The following is a 23,042-nucleotide window of genomic DNA, read 5'->3' as shown; positions in this document are numbered from 1 at the left end:
GTGTGTTATCTACATTATCCTGGTACTATATCCAAAGCACAGCACTGTACCAGCTACTAGGAAGAAAATTAACTCTATCCCAGCTGAAACCAGGACACAAGTCAATGTAACAGGTTGGTCACACACTCAGATCAAATCCACCCATTTACAATTAATTATTCAAACCTTTCTTTGTGCTCTTGTCAATTTGAACAGAAGAGCTGTCAGCTGTTGAGTCTCTATTGAATACCAGCCTTAGATCGTTATTATTGAACTGCTCCTTACTAGACTCTGAGGCCAGTGCTTCTGTCAGAAATAAAAAGAAATGAAACACGGTATATTGACTTTTGGATCTTTTAGATATTATTTATTTAATTTTTATCCTATCTTCTGTGTTCTTCGCTCTGCAATGTGCTGTGCTTTGTAAAATTCTCCCTCTGCTCCAGCAAGAACGTAAAGTCAACAAGGCTTAATTTATAGGGATCGCATATATGTTCCACCTTTTTAATGAAAATGCTCTAGGGAGGGAGATACTGTGGCTCGACTGTGGACATGGTGTAGAATGCAAATGCTAGGGTCAGTGATACAAACTCATGGGGCTCTACCTAAGAGGATTGGAGTAAAAAAAAATTGGCTTTCTTCTGGGAGATAAAGACTGTGAACTATGAAAGCAATAATGTTGACCTAAATAACAGTTGCTCAAGAGATTGAACCAGTGCAGAATTTGCTTAGAATAAATGCCATACAGCTGTCAGATTTTGCTACATTAATTTTCTTTTTATAAGATTCATTTATAGCTGTTCACATCCCTAAGCCATTAGCTGTATAAAAGAGTATACCCAGATTAAAGTTGAATATCAAGAAAAGAGAATTAAAATAGTTTTAGTTCAGAGCTTTTTCTTCATTACTTTTTAGCTGCCTGGTTTTGAAAAACAAGAATAATTATTTTAAAATGTTCTTATCTAAGTGATGCTAGGATTTTTTGAATGCTCACGTAAAATGTCAAGTCCCCAAAACTGCACTGTGTTTTCTGTACATTGAAACAAATCGGGTAAATATCCATACTTTAGATGAACATGTCCAAAAAAGAGTGCTTTTAGACATGCATTTAAAGCACTGTGTACAGAGAGTTACATCTCTTGTCTGGCAACTGTTGTGCACACACAAGAAGAATAGAGCACTAGTACATGATTTTAAATCCAATTTAAGCCATGTTCTGATGGCTTAAATGAGACACACATATATGGTTTACAGGTTTCATAATGCTCCTCTACTTAAAGGTGTGTTTTATTCCCATATGCTAATCCTTTAAAGACAAATTCGATGCATGCAGTTGGCCATTGTTGTTCTGCACTACAGTCGTTCAGGAGGTCATGGATGTGTCTGATATATACTGTGCACTCCATAACAGTTGTACTGCACTGGTCACCAATGCAAAATATGCACTTTAGATTCGGCACGTCTTGGATGAGCTGAATGTGTTGTGTATGTGAAGGCATGTCTGACAGGTCAATCCTGTTTAGACAAATTTACGCTGCTTGCATTTTCTGGGAATGCAAGAAATGTCAATTATATAGATCATCATGTGTAAGTGTTATTAGTATGGTCAAGGCCATCTGAGCTAATGTCATATGATGCTGACAAGCGAGGTCACTCTGTGACCCAGCATGTTCTTTAATGGCTTGCAGAGATAAAGAAAGAGAGAATGACTGCACAGGAAGACTGCCTAGGGTCCAGTGTACACCTGCTTTGACATTTTTATTTTGTTGGGTTTTGTTTTTTAATCTGATGCTATGCTTCTTCAAAAATAAGTTTTAGAAGTGAAAAAAAAAATGTTTTGCATGAATTTCAGCCTGAAGTCTAATATTTAGAATATTAGTTGGCAAGTAGTTCATTCTAAAACACCTCTGTTTTCTTAACATTCATCATTTAAAAGATACAAGAAAACACATTACAGTGGCTCCCTTATCTTAACAAATAGTGCCATGCAACCCTAAAACAGACCTGGAAGGGTTAACAAAACAGAAACTAATTGTATCTTTAAGTGGAGGAAAGGCTCAGGAAAAGCAGAAGAATGTTTAACACAGGCTTGTCTGAAACATTAGTTTGGCCAAAGGCTGTACTTTCAAAATAATTTATTCCAAGGCCTTCATACAAAACGAGCAACAGTGCAAACAAAACAGGTACAGCTGCGTGCGAACATTGACAATTGAAAGAGTAGAATATTAGTAACATTTAGCTCATACACAGAGCTTTACATATTCAAACTGTGTCCTTGTGTACCTACATAAAGGGTTGAATAGTATCGGGCAGGTCTTCAGGCACAGCATGTAAAATGAGGAGTAAGAAAAGATGTTTTTATGCAAAAAGCCCAGGACTGCAATACAGGATTCCCAAATCTGCTACAAACATGCAAGATAAGGTTAGGCAAATCAATTAGCTTTACTGTGCCTTAATTTCCTAATAAAATAAAAATAGGCAAATGATGAAAATTACCTGAGAAATGTATTTGGACATATTTGCATAATGTTCCTTATATCTAGACAGGCTTCCAAGTCATGATTCTCTAAGCAGTTCAGAGAAGACAATAAAAAAATCCTAAAATACTTACACTTATTCTGAAGGAATGATACTTGGTGTGCCTATAATGATATTTTCCTTTGTGCGCCAGGAAAGTAATAGTATAGAATCAAAGTAATCTTTACAAGAAGGTCTGGAACTAGACATCCTTCATAGTTTTATCTAACATATATCTTTGAAATTAACTTGGGTTGAAATATCCCATAATCTTCATGCTTAGTATAAATCACGCTGTGAATTTAATCCATGCTGAAAAGTTGTATTTACTGAACCACTGCTATTGTTAAAAAGTTAGTTTGCCAAAGATGTCAGCAAAGAACCTAATTGACAAAGCACAGGAAATTAATAGCATGATAACCATTCTACTTACAATATTACAATAAAACTCACATTCAAAGTGTTTCTGATTATTGCAATGTTGTAAGAATTGTAAAACTTTGTAACTTACAAAAAAAGTGAGGTCTGCATGCATGCTGTGCTAAATCCCCATATGCTGATGCAATACTGTCTGCAGTCAAATTCTCAGGAATTGCTTACAGTTATTTCAATTTAAAATAAGTGTGGGTTGGGTTTTGGGTTTGTGTTTTTTTTTTTCTTCCAGCAAAGTTGATTATACATGTGACATCTTGTATAATACTTAGTTGCTATTTTTGTAATATTCCTTTATGGGGTAGTTTCATTGGATCAGGGTCCGCAGGAGTTCTTTTGTTTCATTATACAGCACAGAACAGTCATTACATACTTCTGCTCTTACTACTGTCATCCTGATGTTCTGTCTCTTCTGTTCAAAACACTGCTCCATCAATTGTTCTGATGCTGTGCTGTATAGGAACCCAATGAAGGTTCTGTATGTTTCTATACTGAAAAAAATGTATATGGATTCCTAAAGGATGGGATTAGCTTATCAGGTGGCTATTTTAAAAAAATGGTAAGTGAATGAGTGGTAGTCAGAGCTGAAAGAAGTTAAAAACACAAAAGGTGTGAAATGGAGCTCTGTGCCTCACTTGCGTTGTGTGGAAGGGTAAACCAGTGACAGAAGTAGGTTCCCATAGGTTCCCATGGCTGGGTATGTTCAGAGTGGAAATCAGTGTGCATGAGAGAGGGCAAGTTTCTAGAGGAAAAGTAGTGTAAAGCTAATTGCAAGGGAAATTTTTGAAAATAATTTGATTTTTAAAGAGCTGTTGAAAGGTGACTCCACAGACTTTAACACTGTTGTCTTGTTCAAAAAGATAGAAATGTACATGATTATTTGCTTTTTTCTTCCTTTAAATTTTTTTTCACTGATCACTGGACTCTTTCCCCAGGGGACTGGCCAAGAGTCTCCAGGGGAAATTATTTATTTTAGCTCTAATTCCAAGTGAAGCTACTTCTTCCTGCAGTGAATATTTTGAGGTTTTTTTTATCCAAACAACATAGGTTTACTTTTTCAAATTGAATGAGGAAGATAATAACCCCATTCCAAGTCATTACCCTAAAACCAAATTAACCTGTTTAGGTTTCCCTGATTTTACACTCTCAAATAAGTCATTAGGTGAAAATACTATGCTAGAATGTACCATATGAGTCTTTGTTAGGTACTGCGTATACCTTAAATAAAAATTCTGAACACTCAGATGTCCTGTGAATTGTTGAATAGATTTTTTCATAAAGGGAACTGAGTACTGTTCTAAATTTCTCATAAAATTGTTCCGTCAGGGTGAGATGCTTTATTACTTTCACAGTTACCTGCAGAATAAATGTGGTTAAACATGTGGGGCCCCAGAACTGCAGCTGCTCTAATTAATGTAGCACAATATTGATTATTTGCAGTTAGTCAAAATAATTGTGCTGCTGGTGTGATTTATCCTGATCGCATTGCCTGTAACAGTACATATTCTGCATATACAATAAATTCAAAGCTATAAACTATTAAGGTACACATTTGATGGTGGTGACATAAACCAACTGCTTTCAGGCCAGAGCAGGTGGAGGTTCTCCGTTTACTTAACAAGCTTGTGTTTAAATTTGCATGCAGATAGAAGGAGAGATGAGTTATGTTTCTTGATGTGGAAAGAGTAAAGCATAAGTTTATTTGTGCTAAGCCACTGGTCAGCTCCAGGCTATTTATTTATTTGGGATGCACCATCAAAAGCCTGAGGGAAGATATTTTAATCCTCCAGACAGCTCTATATATCATGGGCAAAACTGAATCCTCTTTAATCAGAGTCCCTAAAACTAGCTAGTGATTTAAAATTATCTGCTGGCTTTCTAGCTGAAACAGGGAAAGCAGCTTCTACAGCAACGTGTGCAAGGACTCAAATAATCTAAAACTGCAGTATTAAAGATTATGGCAGTTTTATTATATCCTGGAGGACTGACAGTTAACAACAGACAACAGTGGGTAGAGAACTGTAGCTGCTCATGCCTAATATATTTATAGAAGATTAAGAGGGTGAACAATTAAATGTAAACATTATGTGATTGGTCACATTTATATGATCCAATCGTAAAGTAGTAACAATTAACATAATATAGCCTGTGTACACAAAAATACAACTCCTGCATCTATTTATGCTTTTTTTTTAAAAAAAAAGAGCATGTTTATTCTTCCTTTATATAACTTGAATACTGCATATGTAATATAAGTGGAATTGGTATGGACAATTGGCATGAAATATATTTTTGCTGTCTCAGAAACATGGAGGGGGCAATAAAATGTGTTCTGATTTGAATAATTTGTCTTAACAATCAGTCTTGCAGAATTGCCATTATCCCAGTATCCAAACTTACTCAGAAGATGATAGCACTACACATATAATAGCACTAATGCTTGTATGTCTTTCCTTATTCTGTGATTACAGAAACAGAAATAAACTCATTTTACAGTTGATTTTAAAGCAGTTAAAAACATGAAAATTATCACCAGTATTCAGGACCTGCTTCATTTCTAAGCATTGAGTTCAGGCTTCATGCTGTCTGAATGTGAACCCAACACAGTACCACAACTCTTGTTCCTATCGTAGAGCTGTAACTGACTCAGCAGATAATCTCTCAGCTCCATTTATAAACCCCAAAATGGAGTTTCATTTCCTTCCCTCCCACCATCTTCTTTCTGTCTTGGTTTGGTTGGGGTTTTTTTTGCTTTTTTTTTTTTTTTATGTTCTTTTTGCTTTCTCTTTGTTTCTTTCTGCCTTTCTGTCTCCATTTTACTCACCTTATGGTTCTAAATGCAAGAAATAGGCAGGTTTTTTTGTCTTAGCTAGTAATTTGGCATGCAAAACATTAAGGGAAATCTGGAAACTATAGCTATGACAAAATCTCAAGTTACAAGGGACAGTAAGCCATTTTGGAATGGAAAAGTAAACATCACAGCATCTAGATTTTTCTAAATCCATTTTCTTTGGAGAGATGCACAAAGACATGGTTCGTCCCTAATACTCCTTTAGAGATATAGGTACCAAAATAATAGCAATTCTATATTAACTGTTTTCCTCTTTGAGGTCTTCTACTTTCAACTGTCAAGTGGAAAATACTGCATGACCTTGCTCCATTCTTCCCCTGACGTTTTAGAGACATGCTGATGATGGTTGAATTGGACACACTGAGCAGCTCTGACCTCCATTGGCTGAGGGGCAGGGTGACTAATCAGTAACAGACTTACTTGTACACCCTTATTCAGACTGAAATGCCACCAAAATAGATGTTCCTTGAGGCGGGACTTGACTAAGGGAGAGGAGGGTAAAGAACGATGGTGTAAGAAAAAAATCTGTCTTAGTTTTGAGCTATCGGTGCTACATAAATTTTGCAATGTTAAGACTCGACCTATGTTACAATTGGAACCATGTCAGGCCATAGGACTGGAAATGTATGTGTCCTTAACTCACACTCATGTGAGGCTGCTGACTAGTTTTATAAATTCTCAAATTTAATTCCTGGGAAAAAAAAGTTAAAAAAAAAAAGGGGTGTGTGTCTGTGTCTGTCTGTGGGGGGTGGGAGTGTGTGTGTGTGTGTGTGACGACACATATGGAACCAAACAGAAGGGAAAACCAGCTGCTTTGGAACTGAAGAGAACTTCAGAGCTGCATGCTCAGTCTTATGATAGAGTTGCATTTCTGTGAGCTTTGAGGAGCCTGGAAAAATAGATCAAATATGGCAGCAACCCACTTTGCCTCAGACAACCATGTCCTATGGTTTTTATGCTTATTTCTTTCTTTGTGTCAGGACGGGAAGATGGAAGATCTTAATTCCATGTTGTACTATGGTAACACTTGAGAAGCTTTGACACTGAATTTTTATCCCAGAAACTGAGTCACACTCATGGTGGCCTCTCTAGTTATCAAAACTCAGGTCTGTGAGAGACAAAGACCAGGCCCTGTAATGCAAATAGGCATTTGGTTCTTCAGCAGGTGTGCCTGAAGGCTGGAGGTGGTAACACGGAGGGGGGCTATTTTAATTCTAATTGAGTAAGGAAGTTCATTGCCCTTGGGCTGGAGGGCAGCCTGTGGCTTTCCTCCTGCTCCAGTTTTCCTGGAAGTCAGCTGCAGGTTGTGTCCCAGACAGGGAGAGGGGCAACACACTCCAAAGGTACTGTTTTAAACCCCAGAGCTGATGAATATATGAGGAGCTAAAAAAAATTAGCTTTATCTTCTGTAAGGTCTGCTAGCAGGACCTGCAAGCTTGGCTACATCCCTGAGGGGGAGGTTGTGCTGCTCACAGGAGGGTAGTCATGTTCTGACCATCTGCATCACCTACTGTGAGCAACACCCCAGGTGTCTCGTGTAGGTTGTGCACATTATGTGAGTAGTCCTTAGAAAAGTGAGATCCTTACCTCCTTCTTTCCCTATGTGCCGCTCCTTCCTCATCTAATCTTTGGTTTGTGTATCAAAAGCATTTACAGGACTGTGACTTCAGGGCACAGTTTAAGCATGGCTGCTTCTAGCCCGTTTTCTGTGCCCAGAGCAGCAGATTGTTTTGCTTTGAGAATAATGTTGTAGCAGTGCTATAAAACTGAGTTATAGGTTACTCTCTGCTTTGGCTTTGTGGGGAGGTTTCTCCCCTTGTGTGCACAGGTCAGGCTAGAAACTTGCTTAGCAGAAGCAGTTCTATCCAGCAGAGGTGACAAGTACAGCTGATAAAAGTTTATTTGTTCTATATTATCATTTGGCACATGATTAGAACAGCCATCTGTTCTCTTAATTTCTATCAACCCAGTTTAGACTGCAATAACATAATGCCATTAGATGTTTCCAACCAAGTGAAAACCAAATATGATTTTTTTAAGCCATCTTGAGGATAATATTACCCCTATTTAAAGACTACCAGCATGCTGGGGGAAAAGGACATGAGAAAAGAATAATTAATGTTACAGTTTTTAAATATGCTCATTTTCATACAAGAATATTATGTGCTAATTTGACGGGAAGGTGTTCACATTTTCTTATGAATTATACATGAGAACAATTTCACATAGGAAACCTAAACAGAATTATTTTAACTTATTGCTCAGACCTGTAAAATTTTATTTTAATCTCTGATGTTATACAGTCTAATTGAAAGCATTAAAACCTTACATAAGAGCAATTTCATAATTGTTAATGTGACCTCATCACTTAGAGAAATGAAGGCATGATTTGCTAATGCAGCCTAACTTTAAAGAAGTCATTAGGTTATTTAGGGCACTAGTCAGCAGGTGGTAAAATGAGGGGTGTTTTTCTAAAATGCCATGGGATTTGGGGCCCTTAATTCAGGTTGGTCAAGCCTAGCTACATTGCAGTTTCCTCCCTCTCCTCCCTCTTTGTTCTCTTCAATGTCTAACTACTTTGAAATAGGTATCTCCAGATCAAGTGGTTTTGTAATATTTCAGATGAAGACATAAATTTAAAGTTTCAAGTAATGAATGAAACTTAGTTAAGGAAAGACATGTTGATGAAGTATGCAAACTGTGCAAACGGTGTAATGGCAAATGATGACATGGCTTGGTGTGTTGCATAGGGCTTGTGTGATAAAGAGGTCTGGTTTGAACACGTAGTTTTTCCTACAGCCAATTTTAGTGTCAAGACAGACAATAGGTTGCATCTGCAGAGCGGGGGAAATCTGTTCTCTAAATCCATGACTCTGAAAAGGCATCACAGTTTTCAATGAATAACTGAAGCAAGTTACCATTGAGAAGAAGACTAGTGTAATTCCTGAACGCATAAATGGAAGGAAGATTTGTATAGAGGAGAGTGGTGATACTCACTATTGCCAGAACCATTACTGAACTTAGGTGCATGATCCAAATGTGAAAAAGAACTGCAAAACGTTGTTAAGGTGTTAGGCATAACCTACCGGAATATTTCAAGATATGAATAATTCCCAGTAAATGATTTAGGAAGTTCAATCTGTATAATTAATTAAGGTGAAAGATGGTTTAAGAGGTAATTTCCTCATATTCTGTAAAGTACTTAAATGGGCAGAAGATTTCTGACTGCAGAGGAAATCTTTAATGAAGGCACAGTAAGATCCAATAGCTGGGGTCAAAGCCAGATAGACCACAAACAATAGGCTAACTTTCAAAAGTGAGAATAATTAACCATTGGAATAATTTGCCCCGGGGTATCACATGCTCTCTGCTTACAAGAAATCTTTAATCATGACTAATGTCTTTTTAAAAAAGCTATAGCTTAACTTCCAGGTATGGACTTGGTGCAGAAGTTAATGGGTGAAACACGAAAGGTGAGAATAAATGACTTTAATGGTGTTTCTAGTCCTTGGATCTATAAATTTTTTTTTCAGTCCCACAGTGAGGCAAAGTTATGTATTAATGACAGATGGGATGTGGGAGAAAGGATTATGGGTTCCATTCCTTTTCCACTGACTTGTGTACATTGATCCATGTATCTCAGTAATCTTCTCTGTAAAACATTTAAATTTTAAATAGTAATATGTTACTACGGTTGCCCACCTTACCAAGGCAATAGGTAGTAAGGTTTCCTCACATCCTTTGAACTCTGAATGAAATGCATACTACAGACGTTGGACCAGGTTTTCAAAGGTACCAAACACTGAAAGCCAAAAAAGATGTAAGCTTTCAACCTCTCTGAAAATCAGATGCTGAAATTATTATAATCAAGTTTTCAAGGGATTAATACAAACACTACTGAGGAGGAATAATAAATTGGAATTATGAGCTATATTTTGACAGTGTTCTTATTAGAGTTGTGAAGGAGGCTTCTCTGCCTGCCTTCCTTGAAGCCTGGTAACAGCCAAACAAACAAAAACCTTCAGTTTGTCTCAAAGGATGTTCCATTTAAAAAAATCTTTATTTGGCATATTAAGTAGGTGAGTCAAAAAATGTAGACTTTGTTACAGCAAAGCGAGAGCAATTAAATTAAATGCGCCTCAAGAAGAAAGCACTCCTCTAGATCAACAGGGCAATAAGAGCTTGTTGATCTCCATCCTGGTGCATTTCTAAACACTTTTTGAAGTACAGAAGGCAGAACACTCAACACTTCGGCTTTGTCACAGCTGACAGCCTGTCAGTTTTAATGAAAATGCTTTCTGTTTAGAAGATGACAGAAATTACATGCATTTCCCATTTTATTTTTTTGTCATCTTTTCTGTCTTGCATTTTTTCAGTAGAAGGGAGGATTGGTTATTAAAGCATTACATAAGTATGCAAAATTTATTAAGAAGAGAGGAAAAGGAAAAGATTTAGCCCTGCAATTATACACAATGTGTGTTGGTGAGAAATGTATACTGTGGGTAACGTCTGATGTGTGGCAATAACTATTTGCTTTTACTTATCTTTAAAGTGGGTGAGGCAAAAATCTCTAGATGATCCTTTAAGTGAAGGTTTTATTATATAATTGCCTGAGTAATTTCCAACAGGAAGATGATCTAAGCAGTCTTAGATAGCTCAAATATGTTCATAACTTCTCTAGAAAATATAGCAAGATAACACTGAACAATTTATTGGCTCTGCACAGCTTTCACAAACCCCTTTTATTATGTGGCAGGCTTTTAATAACTGTACCCACTATCATTGACCCAGATGTATAATTGCACCTGAGGAAACTTGCTTCCAGGACTGAGAAGGGAAGGCTTCACTTGCAAATACAAGTCAGTACTATGGGGTCTGGGAAGAGCCCACAAACGTACACATCTTATTTAACCTGGCAGTAGCTGTTCCCCATGTTTTCCCAGTTCCGATTCCACAGGAAGCTTTAGCAGCAGTAACATGTACAAGGTAGAAATCCTGAGGAAGTGAGCTTTCAGCAGTTTTAAGGAAAGCTCTGAATTTGATCTAACTTAATTTCTGTGAAAGTTGATTCATGCTTACCCTAATAAAAGAGGCACATTTAATTATTAACAATGGCCTGTATAGACCGTGTCTCAAAATTGTGCAGAGAATCTGAAAATAGTGAGAGCTTTAGAGAAGCATAGAGGAAAGAATTAATTGTTAAACTTCGGATGTGTTTGTGTGATCTTAAACTTCTGCATACTGGTAGTCTCCATAGGTGAGACTCTGTAAAAATGGGATTATCTATTTAGCAGAGGTGAAATTGGATCCCAGAAAAAGAAAGCTATGTGAAGCCATTGTACAAGGAGCACATTTCTGCCTCTTAGGTGTTTAGGTTCCACTTGCTTGACACAAATGCGGAGCATGTGTGGATTTACTGGAGCACCATTTTATGTGTTCATGATCCTGTGATGTGATGGCAGCTGAGCAGCCTCTTCACTGACATCTACCCCAGCACAGTTTGGTAACAGAATTACATCCCAGCTTGAAAAATATGATCTAAGTCTCGATCAGGCTGCAGAGGACATGTCTGCATGGTATGCGCAGCACTGGTTCAGCAGCCAGGCATCCCTGCCAGCTGAGTAGCATTGCTGTGGGCAAGCACACGTCTGAACTGGCTGTGCTGTCTGAAGTACAGAGCTGGTTAATGCTCACGCAGCTGGAAACAGAAGCAAGAAGAGATTGCCTTTGCTGCTTACCATCATTAACCCCAAGTAAAGTCCTTAAATGTGATTCCCATCTCCTGAAGCTGTCATTTTACACTGTCTACAGACTAAGAGAAACAACGGTGCTTTAATTACCTATAGTCCTTATAACATATTTCTTGGCAAAGATAGATTTGCTTTATGAATGTTGCAGTAGTGCAGAATCTGCATGTGACACAGACGTCAAACAGCCCATGGTTTTCACACCACAATTCTAAACACCCTTCTCACCTAGAGTTAGGGGTAAAGGTAAATGTTGTTAAAGGGTACAGATGTGGAGTAGCTATATGTGATGAGGAGACAGCGGAATGGGACAAGTGTTTATGTCTGAGTAATTGGGGACTGTGAAAGGGAAATGAAGAAATACTCAGCATAGGATGTTACATTATATCTAGAAGTCACAGTGTGAGAATCATCAACAACAAAAAGTGTTCTGTGACCAACAGGAAGCAGTGCTCTTGTGTGAATCATTATGAGCCTGCCTCCCTAAGAGGTGGTGGGATTCCTCTTGCTGTGGCTTTGGAGCTAGGCTATAAGACTGACAGCAGGTAAAGAACAATCTTGTGATTGTTCCTGGGGTTCACTAAGTGACTGCTGGCGCACTTGCAGGCTATGCTTTCTGGTTGCTATTAGGTAGCTGTTAGCTGACTGGTATTTGTAGAAAACCTCATTAGCATGTTTGGTGAAGCCAAGGTATTTTGTGACTAGTAAATAAATAACTTAGTAATGGAGAAGCTAGGTAAAACACATTCTGTTGGTTTAACTTCTTCTTATTAACTGTCTATATAATTTCCTCCAAACATTACAACTAACCTGTTAAAAGTATAAGATGCGATATAGCTTTTCTTTTTTCGTGCAACCTTTTCAATACCATATTTCGGACACCTAGCTGTGACACTGAAATATTACCTTTTCAGGTGCTTTTCCTACTGCACTCATCAGTAAGTTTGTTTAGAACTAACTTGTGTTGAAACACAAGCTTCCTGTATGCAAGCAATTAATTTTTCAGAGGCATATGAAGTCAGTATGGCCTCTGTGTAAGAATGAACCTCCCTCTCCTGTAACCCCCTCCCCCCAGCCTGGAATATAGTGTTGCTCACTGCTGAGGAGAGTGCTCTTGCCATCCAGTCCTCCCTCCTCCTTCACACCTTCCCTTGCCTAGCTCTTCTCCTTCAGTAGCAGGCAAGTGGCTCAACATCTTCTGTGCCTCGGTTCTGGAGATTTATTTTGTTAATTTAGTTCTTCGTAATGGCACATGGTATTTGAACAAACAAGGCACTTGAGAAGGATATGTGCAGTGTGGTTTATGCTTTTCCAAAGGTCTAACTGCTTTCATGCTTGTGCATTGACTTTCAGGAGAACAGTATCAGCCAAGATAAGTCACCAGTGTGGTTATTTTATAATTAAGTACGTATACAAGGATGAGAGAGGTGGGCTTATGTTGTTTTATTCAATAGTCTCTGTTCTAACACTTGGTCCTGTCCTGTGACATTAAATGGTTGTTAAGGGGTTGGGTTTTTTTTCCATTTGGTTTAGATCATGGTTTAAAGGAGATTGCCCTCTGTAATGTTACGGTTTCCTTTCTGTCTTTTCTCTGCTGGACGGGTTTCCCACCAATACATTTATGAGCAAGCACCCTGACTACACTTAATTATTAAAAAGTCATTGCTCAAATAGACCTCTGAAGAAAAAGAAATATTCTTTACTGCATATTACTTAGTATTATTTCATAATGGGTTTCATCTTTGTTTATTCTCTTCCCTAATTTTGAAGCCACGTATATTTTATAATACATAGGTACAGGCATGGACATCGTAAGACCTACCAGTTACTACAGAAAACATAGCAGATATAAAAAAGAAAAGATATTTTCTGCAGTGTAAAAGTTTTAGAAAAGCATGCATAGCTTAGACTGCAGTATTTTTAAAATGGAAAGAGTGGTCAGGTGAGGCCTAAGTCTGCAATGCATTCTAACCACATTGCTTCCATTTATCGTAATATGGGAAAAGCTTTAGAGTAAACATGTACCATGTAGATGTTAGCTCATGTCCTTGCTTTTAGAACATGCATTTACAACACAACAGAGGCATTTGTGCAGGTGTCAAATGATCAAAACTGCACCTGTGTACATATGTACCATTACATTTTCCAGATATTCTTGAGTTAGTAACAAAAAATACATGTTTGAAGAGAATTTCAACTATATTATTTTCAGTGTAAATGAACACTAGGAGAAATGCTGACCATGAGCCTGTCAGTCTTGTTCAGTTTTAGGGGGCAGTCACTTCAATGGACTTCATTTTCTTCCAGAAATCAACTTGTCTGTGTAGAATTAAAAATAAAAGAAAATAACCTTTGGATTTTAAATATCACATTCTGTGCTGTTTATTTAAATGCTTCTTTTAGACACAGTCTGTCTACCTGCTTCCATTGTACTTCCCTAATCACAGACTGCAATATGATTTGAAAAAAACCCTAAACCTCCATAGCAGATCAGGTAATGTATTAACTCATCTTCTGCTAGTGGCTTGGCTGTGGAAGCATTGAGCTGCAGAGAGCTCAGCCTGTCCTGATGAGGCCTGGAGTGCATTAAGCCACTGGGAACGTGGACAGGGTAGGGTGAGACTGTTGCTGACACTCGTGCTGTCCAGCTTGCAGCTAGCGCGGGTGTGTACAGCTTCACTGGGGTCAGCAGGGTAGGCGACATCAGCAAAGCTGGTTTTGCTGTCCTTTTTTTCCCATCACACCTGAAGCAGGCTGTGGAGCAGGGCTGTGCAGTATGTGGCTTTTATGGCTGGCATCCTTTAGCAAATACATTCCATATTCTTGGGGTAAAAAGTTTCTCCTTTTGTGAGTTTCTCTTGCTTTCACTGATCCCTTTAGTTTTACTTTTTATGATCTTTTTTCCCCTCAATTTTCTGGTGTACCTGGACAACAACTGCAATTTTGGCTAATATTGTTTAATTATGCATGCCATCCCAGATTGTCTTTCTAACACATACAGCTCTGCTGGTGAATTGCCATCATATTAATATTGAAATAAACTGGATTAAATTCCACTTTGGTTCTTTACTGTGTTTTATTTCAGATGTCTCTTGGATGTTTGTTGATTGTGATACAGACAGTGGCAAGTTTCTTTCCTTCTTTCCTCACATTTTCCTTACAGATTCCTACCTTTTTTTTTACAAGAAGTGCACATGCATTAATATCTTTATATGCATTTGCAGTGAGTACTTAGTAAACTTACAACTGGCAGCTTCTACAGTCTGGCAAAAAATCCTTCAGGACCCTCCAGCCTGTGTCATCCATCCCTCAGTGTGAGCAAGCGGAGCACAGTACCAACCTGCAGATATTTTAAACACTGCAAATTCTTGTGTCTTTCAGGACCTAGATTTCTCATCACATCCACGGGAGCCTTGTATATTTTAGACGTACAGAATGAAGATGGACTGTACAACTACCGATGTATCACAAGGCACAGATACACTGGAGAAACACGACAAAGCAACAGCGCAAGACTTTTTGTATCAGGTGCTCCTTTATGTATCATGTTAAGTATTGTATATGCCTCTCTTTAGTGTGCTAAGCTGGCAAGGCAGGTTCCTGTGCACATATGCACTAACCACCAAGTCATCTATCAAATGGAAGATAGAATTGGTTAGCTGCTGCTGCAAAATAAAATATCCCATTCTAAAATCCCCCCCTTTTTTTTTTTCCTCCTGTTTTTCCCATTAGATACTCCCAGAGAGTCTGTAGGGTGCACTGGCATTTCATACAGCAATTTTTAGTAGGTTTAGAATACTTTATAAAAGGACTGCGGATGGGATTCATCCCATTAAAAGTAGACTTGAGCAATGAAATTATCTAGTCAGCTTCCTTTTGTAACCAAAGGAGAGGAACTCTTCTAGTATTAGTGTATCTGACCTATTTCAGCTGCCCACTTTGGAGTGAGATTAGTTGCCCCATGGTGCCTGTTTCTCTCTGTTAACCAGATCAGGAGCTCAGCACATTTAGCTCAGCTGTAGGTATTTCCACTGCAGGAGTCGCTGGTTAGCTGAAGTGAGTTTCAGCCTTCCTTTTCATTCATCACATTCCTTCCCTGGGGAAAACAGTGTATTCCCCTGCTTCCAGGAGTGATCTCCAGCCAGAAGGGTATGTGACCTGTTCCAGTCCACACAGGGTGCTGCAAGCAGATAGGACGGTTAGCTGGTGCCTTGTCCATGGGCTAAGAGTCCCCAGGCAAAATGGCCTTGTGCAGCAGGTAGGGAAATGAGAAGGTGGATGGGGTATTTTAACTTTTCCTTGTAATTGAAAATTATCTCCTGACTGGTGTGTGTGTGTGATGGACTGTTGGGTTCTCACACACACACACACACTCCAAACACTTAGGACTGTCAGTATAGTGCTGTTCCAATCCCACCTTCTCCCCACTTTGTCTCAGTGAGAGGAGGTGCCAGTTGTGGGTGAGATGAGGAGGAGCAGACCCCAGGCCTGGGTTTGGGACTTGCTCTCAAATATCTCTCTGTATAGGATTAGCTCTTCTCCTTCTCCCCTGCCTCTCCTTCATTTGCTGGGTGCCTGTAACCGCACCTTGTGTTTGCATGTGAGCAAATCTGCAGTTGTATTCCCACATCCATAGAGTTCACCAAGACTGTGTCTGAGACTCTTCTTTCTGCTTCTATCCTTGCCTTACAGAAGACATGCCCACCATCCCACTGAAAGCCCCACAGAGCTTTTTCTCCTTTTCACTGTTACTGAGTTGTCCTAAAGTTCCTAACCCTAAAGATCAGTCAAGGTATGGTAACCTTCACAATCTAACAGTTGGTGGAGTCATTCTCATTTTGACCTTGTCATCTTGTATTTTGCTCTTTTTGTCAGAGAAAAAAAATAAATCTACTGATTAGGTCTCAGCTTTCCACCTTCTGTTTGAGAGCCCTAAGAGAGACAGAGGTGGGCATAAAGTTTTGCATTGGTAATATACTTCTTGCCCTCCCTCAAAACAGTAATTGCTGAAGGATTCTGGAGCCCTCTGAACACACAAGCCAGTACTTAAATATACTGATGATAGAAAAATAGTGTGATTGTTCAGGTTAGAATCACTTACCGGTCAGATCCAGGAGTTTCTTCCTTTGGTATGTGTCCCCTGTGAGTAAAACTCTTGCTTCTGCTTTTCCCAGCCAGATAAAGAAGTAGTTTTCCTGCACAATAATCTTCCTGCTTTGGTTTTACAAGGATAGGCAGGGTTCTGTCCTTCTAGCTGGCTCCATAATATGGTCTGCTTCCGTATGAAATCATGCTAAGGCTGAGCCAGTGGTAACATAAATAAAATCAGACTTGTATCTTGGTTACCACAGGGAAATTTCTAGTTATTTCACTGAACAAAAGGGGGGAAAATGAAAGCTCTGTCTTTTTTGTAATTCAGGACAAGCGCCCTAAAAGATGTGCTCTGTCTGGAGTTCCCTTCTCTATTCTCCTCCACTGACCAAATCAAAATAGGAAGTTTAACCTGTGTGCAGTAGGTAATAGCTGGCTTTTTTAAATTCCGTGGGGGTAATTCTTTATCACAACTATAGTGGGCTCTGATTTCCAGTCCTGTTAGTCCAATGAACAAGTGCAGCAATCATGGTCAGAGTTTGTCTCTTTATATTTGTCTGTAATGTTTTCTTTCTTCTTTACTGGAATTTGTATTTTCAAATAGCGAGTCCTTCAAGAACTAAGACCAGAGAATCCCTGAACATAGTTATGAAAGGTCTGCTTGATTGAGACATACAATTTTGCCTGCCTTTCTTTACATGCATAAATATTCCTTGCTTATTTGAGAATGCAATTGTGGTGGATATCGATCGTAGCTTCTCAACCACATTTTTAATAGAAGTTAAGTTTCATTATTGTTTGAAAGAGTGAGAAAAGTAATGTATATATAATAGCAAATAGACACGTGAATAATTAGTATGCCTATGACCAAAGCTAAGTTTCAAACATCATTTGGAGTAAGAACATTTCCTTGAAAACATGTGGCCTTTCTAGGTAAAACTAAACCCAAGACCATTAACGTGCTATAGAATATGCCTTTAATACCCATTATACTTTTCCAAAAATAATTTTGTCCAGCCATGAATCCCAGATACCAAAATCTTTACTGTTTTTTAATTCCCACCCTCTAAAAAAATACTTGTGATTTTGAAAGCATAATGAGTTTCTTGATCTGTCATTCAAAGATCCAAAGCAGAATATTTTAGAACAGTACTTTGCCTCAATTTTTCCAGCATTGTCCTTGCTAGAAGTCATTTGCAGCTGATTGATAAAGCACAGTAAAATAATTATTCAAAAGAGTCCATACCACATATTGGAATTCGGTTATGTTACTTTGCTATTTGCCTCATTGCAGGTGATTGTAAATGAAGCCTGGGATTTCTTTTGTCTTTTTTTTTTTTTTTTTAATGCTGGAATATACACAATGTAGGAGCTTTAAGTAGGAGTCCATTCCAGGGACATCCTAAAGAGATGTTTTTACCATCCATTTTAAGTACAGAGTGCAAGAAAGCAGGTCACTGGAATAATATTTTGCACATCCCTGAATATATTTTAAATACCTCCCTTTTAAGAACCAGCTCAAGGCTTCTCAGTGTGAATCCCAGGTTAGCTGTTCTGTGGATGGGACTCCAGGCTGGGCTGCCCCTGCCAAGGGTCAGTTTGAGACGGGAAAAAGTTAAGCAAAGTCGAGCAGAGAGGAACTTCTGCTCAAGTTCAGCAAATGCAAGTGTGAGGTGCTGCACCAGGAAGGAATAACCCCACACACCAGTACAGGCTGGGGGTTGACCTGCTGGAAGGCAGCTCGGCAAAGAAGGACCTGGGAGTTCTGGTGGACAGTGGGTTGCCCATGAGCCAGCGGTGGGCCCTTGGGGCCAAGAAGGCCAGTGGGATCCTGGGGTGCATCAGGAGGAGCATGGCCAGCCGGTTGAGGGAGGTGATCCTGCCCCTCTGCTCTGCCCTGGTGAGGCCCCATCTGGAGTGCTGTGTCCAGCGCTGGGCTCCCCAGTTCAAGAGCGACAGGGAACTGCTGGAGAGGGTCCAGGGGAGGGCTATGACAATGATGAGGGGACTGGAGCATCTCCCTTATGAGGAAAGGCTGAGGGAGCTGGGCCTGTTCAGCCTGGAGAAGACTAAGAGGGGATCTTATCAATGTCTACAAATATCTTAAGGGCAAGTGTCAAGGGATGGGGCCAGGCTCTTTTCAGTGGTGCCCAGCAACAGGACGAGGGACTGTAAATGGGCACAAACTGAAACACAGGAGGTTGCATCTGGATATGAGGAAAAACTTCTTTACTCTGAGGGTGATGGAGCACTGGCACAGGCTGCCCAGAGAGGCTGCGGGGTCTCCTCTGGAGACATCCTAAACCCACTTGGACATGATCCTGTGCAGCCTGCTGTAGGTGAACCTGCTTTACCAGGGGGTTGTATTAGATGATCTCCAGAGGTCCCTTCCAGCCCTGACCATTATGTGATTCTGTGAAATGAACCTGGGTTAGAGGACACAGGCAGTGGCGTGCTGCTCTTGAAGAGCGAGAAATGGTAGCTGCAAAAGGGGACTGTGCCTCCCCTGGCATCTGCTGCTGTAGTTGCCAGCTCCTGGGCTACCCAAGCTTCTGCATAGGCATGGGAGCAGGAGGGCAGCAGCTGCTTTGCTGTCACTACCAGCTTGTTGTCTGAGGTGGCTTTGCACTTTGCCTGGGCCCAGCATTGAAGCATATGTAGTTCTCTGCAGCAAACTAGGAGGATGTTGGAGTGTGATATTTATTAATCTCTTTTCCTTACCATTACTTTCATTCCTCCCCTGCTGGCCCGCATCCTGTTTCTAAGTCCATGCAGTACTTTGTACTTTTATACTTGAAGGTTTGCAAATGGGGCCACGTATACCCTTCATAAAGTCTTGTGAAGTTAAAAGTGTATGGAGAAGATATGAAACTACTGTGAGTTTTGAGTAGGAATGCACAGACAATGCCTTTAAAAGTCAGTTCTTTTATTATTTAATTATTACTTTCAGTTGAAGAAATTGATTTCTTGTACCTGTAACCTTCCTAAGAGGCAAAGCTGTAATTTCTTGCACACTTACATTTTTACTGAGTTAATTCCTCAGGCTGAACAAAAGAATCTATGCACTGAAAGCATAGATGCCTGATGACCCAAAAGGTTAGAAAGGAGCTGGATAATCAGTTATTCAAATGAACATTGGTCTTCCCAATAACATCCTGGAAAATTGTACTTTCACTAAGCCAGACATAAACAGCACGGCAAGCTCAAAAATATAACCTATTTTGATACCAAATATGGACCTTGAGGCTACAGATGCATGCATAAAAAAATTGTTTACTACTGGCTGACACATTTCTAATGAGACAGACAGTAAGTTGCTGTAAACTGAATGTATTTTTGCCTTCAGTGGCTCAACTTTTTGCTGGCACATAGAGAGCAGCAAAACCTCTGTAGTCATCTTTCATTGAACTTGACATTTAGAGTTTTACCTAGATATTTAGATAAAATTTACTCAGCCTGTTTATTTACCATCATAGTTCTAGCTTCTAGATTTATAGTATAACTTACATAGTGCCTCTAGCTATTTGCTCTCAAGTGTGCCCTCCCAGGTGTGACTGCAGTTCATGAAGATATATCTAAGCTAGTTTTGAACTAACTAGCTCAGGTGCTGATTTCACTATTGTTTGAGTAGTTTGAATTCAGCATGAACTGCTCCTTTAATCTTTCCAGCTTCTAACAGCAACCTGCTGCAGCTGCCCTGTGAGCAGTACCTGAGCTAGCTAAGTCAAGTTTTGACACTTGAAAATGTCAAAATGGCTGCAATTACACCTACACCCAAGCAACAATGATGTAGATATACCCTAAAAGAGACCAGTGTGTCAGATAGAAGTTGTTGATCAGCGTGTGGAGTTTCTTTGTGAGACAAGTCTTGGCAAAGTGGATGCATCTGATGAGAAAATACTTAAATGAGTATTTGTTGATTTATTGTTCAGTATTTGTGTTGCAATAGCTCCAGGGTAGGCTTCCATCATGCTGCACAAAACTGTACATCAAATCAACCCCCTCCTCCAAAAGTTTTCGAACCTAAAAAGTAGAAGTCACAAACAGATTACTCTTTCTGGTGGGGTACATGCACCTCTGATGAAGGTATTCTGTCAGAGTTCTGTGAGATACATAAATATATGTGAGGTGCTACACAAGTGTGTTGGTCTGAGAGCTGTTTTTCTAAGTAAGTTGAGCACAGAAAGTTGCAGTATTGAGCTGTAAGGTGGACTTGTCACATTAAGTCCTTTTTCCAGGGAAGAAGAAAAGGCTTGTCTGTCAGTTAGACTGGAGATAGAAATCCCTGTATCTTTGCACATTTCTCTCCTGACAAGGGAATAAATCACTCCTTTAATTCAAAATCTTAAAACCACTGAGAAACACGGAGAATGTGTTGGCTTCATTCTAGTCGAGTAGTGCAGGAATAACTAATAATTGTTAAGGCAACACATTCCTGGCTCACCAATCCTTTGATAAGGAACATGAAAGATGAGCAGAGAAATGGTTGCCACCTGGAAAAAATCCATTGAGAGGATTTCCAAGTAGTCATGAGATGCTTCAGTAGTACGTGCTGCTGGATCCCAGCCACCACTACGGAGATATTACAGACTGATGGCTGGGTCAAAGCAGCAAACAGTAGTACATAAAACACTGGGCTAGTGAGTCAAGAAATGCAGAAGGGAAAATATTAGCATATTGCTTATTGAATGAAATAATTTTAATGCTCCCATTGAAAACTGCTGTTTGTTCTTTCAGATCCAGCGAATTCAGCTCCATCTATTCTAGATGGTTTTGACCACCGTAAAGCCATGGCAGGACAGCGAGTGGAGCTGCCTTGCAAAGCATCAGGGCACCCCGCACCAAAGTATCGTTGGCTGAAGGACAACATTCCCTGGGAGCCTGATAACAGGTTTCGTCAGACGGTTACAGGTCTGCTGATTGAGAACACGCGTCCCTCGGACTCAGGCAACTATGTCTGCGAGGTGTGGAACAACTATGGGACTGCTGAGATGATAGGACGACTGTATGTAAAACGTAAGTCCTGGAGTGAGTGAAGATCTCAGGCCACTTGTCTGGGTGTTTGCATCAGGGAAGATGATGCCTTGTCTTGCTGTACCTTCTGTTTTGTTACTTTATCTTAGCAATGCTTAAACTTCTCAAAGCTGGGGAACAACAGAAGGTAGGCTCTGTGGAGACGAGTTAGTTGGACAACTGAGCAATCAGAAGTGCAAATAGATGCAATTTCTAATGCAGCTACATAATTTATCACATGGAGGATACGTAATTTAGAAGCTTGAATTGGATGCTTAAAAAGAAATTGCAAATGTTCTCATGAATAAAGCTGCCAAACTCTCATTGCCATGACTCATGCTGTTCAGTAATATTGAATACTCATACCTCTCCTCAGCTGAGTATTCATGTGTAAATATTCTGAATGTTTCACAGATTCTAGAGAGATAATTATTGCTCAGAAGCATTGCACTGGAAAAGTGTTATTCTTATATTGTTAAAATAAATAAATAAATATCTTTCCTGGAATAGAAGTAATGCTTTGTGAACTAACATTCCCCACCTATACAGCATGACTAGCAAACTGAAAAGGGAGAAGTTTGCAAGCAGTATAGGCCGTAAAAATGTCTTCCCAAATAATCATACGTAATGTATTTGGTCAAAGTAAAACGGAGATGAAAGATCAGTAATTCATGAATTGTTAACAGAGGAGCTTTACATCTAAATGTATTCTTAAAATTAGTTTAATTCAGTTTGCCTTGTACGTTACAAAGTCAAAACTTCCAGAGACATGATGTAATCATGTTGCTAGTGATACCAAGAGTATCCCCAGTGCCCGAAGATAGTTTTACTTACTCAGTGGTCAAACAGCCAGCAGATATCTTCTGGATCAGGTTGGCCGGGAAGCAATAGTTGGGCAAAGGCATTTCACCTTGCTCTGCAATGGAGGATGTGGTTTACTTTCTTGCATCATCATGGCTCTGAGATGTTAGTGGTGCACTTGAGCATGTCTGTTTTGTTTCATAAGTCATTGACAGTTTTGAGCCTTTGTGGTCTTTTGCATAGGAAACAGATACTCAGTGACTTGTAACATGCATATGAGCACAGATTAACTGATGCTCTGGGCCACTGTAGAGGAAAGGTCTGTTGCAGATGTGTCTGTGATCCAAAATGACTAAGGCCACTGAACTGTGTGGGTTTTTTCCAGCCGTCTGTTTCCATTGGGCCACTAAAGATTTATTCCAGCCTGTGTGTTATAAAATGTTCAGTAAAGTGAATGAGGTAGCTGAGGAAATTATCATAAGTGTGTGTATACATGTGTTTGTATGCATGTATAAAAACTGGTAAAAAAATAAATAGAACGGTATGTATTTAGTATCAAAGATGATACCAGTAGTGATAGTAGTCAAACCAGTATATGCAAAGCATGAGAT

The 23,042-nt window shown here is 39.4% G+C and overlaps 1 protein-coding gene across 2 annotated transcripts in view; it reads left to right on the top strand.

Moving 5' to 3' along the window:
• Positions 1-23,042, top strand: part of DSCAM (DS cell adhesion molecule) — a 470,381-nt gene that overhangs the window by 270,238 nt on the left and 177,101 nt on the right. For both annotated transcript variants that reach the window (XM_056328736.1, XM_056328738.1), the window contains exons 4-5: positions 14,908-15,054; positions 21,355-21,633. In XM_056328736.1, the coding sequence (XP_056184711.1) occupies positions 14,908-15,054; positions 21,355-21,633 (426 nt within the window). The remainder of the gene's footprint in view (positions 1-14,907; positions 15,055-21,354; positions 21,634-23,042) is intronic.

Source organism: Falco biarmicus, chromosome 2 (genome assembly GCF_023638135.1).
Source record: "Falco biarmicus isolate bFalBia1 chromosome 2, bFalBia1.pri, whole genome shotgun sequence".
Lineage (NCBI taxonomy): Eukaryota > Metazoa > Chordata > Aves > Falconiformes > Falconidae > Falco > Falco biarmicus.
This window is presented reverse-complemented; position numbering and strand designations above follow the sequence as displayed.